This window comes from Pteropus alecto, unplaced genomic scaffold, assembly GCF_000325575.1.
Source record: "Pteropus alecto unplaced genomic scaffold, ASM32557v1 scaffold405, whole genome shotgun sequence".
Taxonomy (NCBI): domain Eukaryota; kingdom Metazoa; phylum Chordata; class Mammalia; order Chiroptera; family Pteropodidae; genus Pteropus; species Pteropus alecto.
In genome coordinates, this window is record NW_006436295.1 from 117,260 (window position 1) to 122,256 (window position 4,997).

A 4,997-nucleotide genomic window follows, 5' to 3' on the forward strand; every position below is an offset into this window, starting at 1 on the left:
ACCCATATCTGAAAAGATATTTGCACACCGATGTTCATAGCAGCATTATTCACAGTGGCCAGGACATGGAAGCAACCAAAGTGTCCTATGATAGATGATTGGCTAAAGAAGCTGTAGCACATATATACAATGGAATATTACTCTGCCATAAGAAGAGATGATATACTTCCGTTTGCGACAACATGGATGAACCTCGAGATAATCATTCTACGTGAAATAAGCCATACAAAAAAAGTTGAAAATTACATGATATCACTGATATGTGGGATATAAACCTAAAAGCAACAAATGAACAGAACAAACAGAGACTTAGGGACATGGACAATGGACTAGTAGTTACCAGAGGGTAGGAGGTGGGGGAGGAAGGGAGAGGTAGATGAGGTAAAGGTGGTCAAATATAAGGGTTTAAGAGGAGGGTGAAGTGGGTAAGGGGATCAAATATATGGTAGCTGAAGGAAACTGGACTTTAGGTGGTAATCACACAATAAAATATATAGATGTCAAACTATAATGTACACCTGAAAATTATATAATTGTATTAACCAATGTTATCCCAATAAACTTAATAAAAAAGTAAAAATTTAAAAAATTACAAATTTAAAAAAGCAAAGAAGAGCAGCCAAGTTAATATAAGAGAAGAGAGGAAAAATAAGAGTAAGAATGAGAGTATAAATAAAAATAAGTGAAACAAAAGTAAAAACCAAAGTCAGAACCACCTCTAAGAGCCACTAGGAACCACTTCTATTGAGAATGGAATCACAGGGCAGAGGAAGAAAGCTTCAAGTAGGAGTATTGAACTGTTTCTAATGCCAGAGAGAGCTGAAGTTTTCATTAGTAATTGTCAGGCAGGGCATTGCTCAACTTGGTCAGAGAATCTTCAGAGGAATAATAGTATAGAAAGTATACAGCAAATGTTATAAAATAAGGAGAGGTGTAGTGGATTTTATTACTCCACCAGGTAATGTATAAGTCTTTTGCAGGTATTTACTTGATCCTACCACATCCTTATTAGATAGATACTATTTTTAACCTCATTTCACAAATGAGTACTTGAGACTGAAAGATTAAGTAATATGCAATAACACATATAAATATTAATAGGCTTAATTGGAATTTCAGTATAAACCCCAGGTTTACATTCTAATCCCCTAGAACAGAGCTCTCCAAAGAAGAGTGTGCAAGATGGTCCAATTGGGTGGGAAAATAGAATGACATAACTTCTATTATGTCTATTTTTTCTCCATGCTCCTTACTTTTTAAATTTATTATTATGTATTCTACATATATATTTGAATTACATGTCATAATATATATATTGTGAATTACTGTACATGTCATATGTATTATGACATGTCATATATTATAACATGTACAGTAATTCACTATATATTTTATGACATGTAATATATATTTGAATTACTATACATGTCATAATACAGTACTTGTGTATAACTTATTAATACAAATACTTAAATTAGAAGTTAAGTTAAAAATTATACTAATTTTGTACTACTAAAAACATTTGGAGACATCTATTTCTGTAATTGTGCTTCTGCGGGAGTGAGAAAAAATATCTAATATTGGTTAATATGTACATTAGTGTGAAATTAGGGAAAAAAATAAAACCTTAAAGTTATTCCTTGTTACATATTCCAGTTATTTAGCTGTACATCTTCTTTTCCTCTCCACCTCCTTGTGAGCTGGTATGTTCCTTCTCCTTCATTTACAAGTAGTTCTGTTGGGGATATGATGAGTGGAAATTTATCAACAGTGACTGAATTTATCTTTACTGGCTTTCTCCGGATCCAGGATGGTAGTCTCTTATACTTCTTTCCTTTACTTTTTATCTGCACCTTTATCATCATTGAGAATCTATTGATCTTCTTTACTGTAAGGCTGGACACCCATCTCCACAATCCCATGTATAATTTCATCAGTATCTTTTCCTTTCTGGAGATCTGGTACACCACAGCCACCATTCCCAAGATTCTCTCTAATCTCATCAGTGAAAAGAAGACCATCTCTACTACAGGCTGCCTCTTGCAGATGTACTTCTTCCATTCACTAGGAAATTCAAAAGGTATCTTGCTGATCACCATGGCCATTGACAGATATGTTGCCAGCTGCAACCCTTTTCGCTATCGAATGATCATGACCCCTCGGCTTTGTGCTCAATTCTCTGCATGCTCCTGCATCTTTGGCTTCCTCATCCTACTTCCTGAGATTTTAATGATTTCAACACTGCCTTTCTGTGGGCCCAATTAAATCCACCAGATCTTCTGTGACTTGGTCCCTGTGCTGAGCTTGGCCTGTACAGACACATCCATGATTCTGATTGAGGATGTGATCCATTCTGTGGCCATCATCATTACCATCCTAATCATCGCCCTGTCCTACATAAGAATCGTCACCGTGATCCTGAGGATTTCCTCTGCTGAGGGTCGGCAAAAGGCTTTTTCTACCTGTGCAGGTCATTTCACCATCTTCCTGATGTTCTTCGGCAGTGTATCGCTCATGTACTTGCGTTTCAATACCACTTATCCACCAGTTTTAGACACAGCCATTTCACTGATGTTTACTGTACTTGCCCCATTCTTCAATCCCATCATTTATAGTCTGAGAAACAAAGATATGAAGAATGCAATTAAAGAACTCTTCTTTCTTTAGAAAGCATTGAACACATCTGGAGGTTAATTCTGAGTCACAGCTTCTCTTTCATTGTTTTAATGTTTCTCTAACAGATTAAAACATAAAATTACTATATACCTAATTCTTTGTCACACTGAACATTCTGTTGTCCTGAGTATTTTCTTATATGTAAGAAAGCACAGTTATATTCTGTGTCATCGTTATGCAACTTGATGTGTATATATATATCATCAAAAACTTTATTTTGGGGTTAAAAGTTATTCTTTCCTTTGAAAAGTAGTAATTAAAGGAAAAAATGCTCACCACTTTAGAGGGTTAGAATTGTCCATCAGAAGCTGGCCATCCACTTCGAGATATTATGTCTTTATTTAGGTAGTAGATTATACAGGAGCGATACCAAAGAAAAAGACAAATACAATCTTATGGAATTACATTACACATTTATTTTTAGTTATATAATAAATATATATAACTATATAACTATATATAATAAGCATTTATCTTTAGTAACACTTAATTATTAATATTGTCGGTCATGTTCATAAGAAAACTATAGTATAGAATAATATTTATAATAATACACTTTATTACATACAGCTAAGTACATATATGAATTATAATTATTGTTTGCCTTTTTAGGGCTAAGCATCTTCATTTTCTCTAACATTTACAGTCAAAGTCTTTTTTGCACCTGTTGAATAGCAGCATTAAAAACCATAATTCATTTAACCTTTTAACTAAATAACTCTAAAAACTTTCTTACCCTTGCCATACCTAATATAACTGCCTTAATTTAAGTTTCTATCATCATTTATGCACAGCTATTGTAATTATCTTTATAAAACACAAGGACAAATTTAGCTATACACATAGAAATTTTTTCTCACATGTTTGCTCGGAAAAAAAAAAATAAAAAACTAGGACAAGAAAGTAATGGAAATACCAAGCTACCAGGAAAAAAAAAAGATAAAATGGCTATAGGAAAACCCCATATTTCAATAATCACCCTAAATGTAAATGGACTGTGTCACCAATAAAAAGGCAGAGTGCAAATTGCATCAAAAAACAAAACCCAACCATATGCTGCTCGAGGAGACCATCTGAGTTCTAAAAACAAATATAAACTCAAAGTGAAAGGGTAGAAAATAATATTTCGAGCAAATGGCATTCAGAGAAAAGCGGGAGTAGCAGAACTAATTTTGGATGAAATAGATTTCAAAATAAAAAAAAGTAAAGAAAGATACTGAGGGATACTTCATAATGATAAAGAGAATCATGCAACAAGAAGACATAACACTTATTAATATCTATGCTCTCAATCAGGGAGCCCCGAAACATGTAAAGCAAATACTAACAGAACTAAAGGGAGAAACAGAGCAAAACATTATCATAGTAGAGGACCTAAATACCCCACTCTTAGATATGGACAGATCATCTAAACAGAAAATCAATAAGAAAATAACAACCTTAAATGACACATTAGACCAACTGGACATAATTGACATTTATAGAGACTTTCATTCCAAAACAACTGCTTATACATGCTTCTCTAGTGCACATGGAACATTGTCAAGGATTGACCACCTACTGGAACACAGAGAAAATCTCAACAAATTAGAGTAGTTTGAAAGCATACCAACCATATTCTCTGATCATAATGTTTTGAAGCTGTAGATCAACTGTAAAAGAAAGCGGGAAGAACAAATACATAAAGAAGAAACAACATGCTACTAAAGAATAACTGAGTCAGAGAAAAAATAAAAAGAGAGATCAAGAGATACATAGAAATGAATGATAATGATAGTACAATATATCAAAACTTCTGGGACATGGCAAAAGCTGTCATAAGAGAAAAGTTTCTATCATCACAGGCCTATCTCAAAAAAACAAAAACAAGCCTGAATAAACAACCTAACACTTCATCTTAAAAAGAAAAACAAATGAAGCCTAAAGACAGCAGAAGGAAAGAAATAATCAAAATTAGAGCAGAATTAAATGAAATTGGAAAAAAAAGAAAAAAAGAAATGCAACAAAGAGCTGGTTCTTTAAGAAGGTTAATAAAATTGACAAACCCCTGGCTAGACTCACTAAAATAAAAAGAGAAAGGACACAAATAAACAAAATCAGGGATGAGAGAAGAGAAATTATGATAGATATGGCAGAAATATAAAGGATTGTATAAGAATACTATGAAAAAGGATATAACACAAAATTTAACGACCTAGAAGAAATGGACAAGAACTTAGAAAAATAGAACCTTCCTAGACTGAATCAAGAAGAACTGGAAATTCGAAATAGACCAATCAGCAGCACGGAAATTGAAACAATCATCAAACCTACCAAAAAGT

General features: G+C 33.3%; 1 protein-coding gene across 1 annotated transcript; it reads left to right on the forward strand.

The window, feature by feature from the left end:
* The first annotated feature begins 1,701 nt into the window (after positions 1-1,701).
* LOC102890812 (olfactory receptor 6K3-like) lies at positions 1,702-2,667 on the forward strand. The gene is given in 1 exon segment (XM_015590295.2): positions 1,702-2,667. A coding segment is annotated over 1 exon segment (921 nt). The 5' UTR covers positions 1,702-1,746.
* Positions 2,668-4,997: the final 2,330 nt, after the last annotated feature.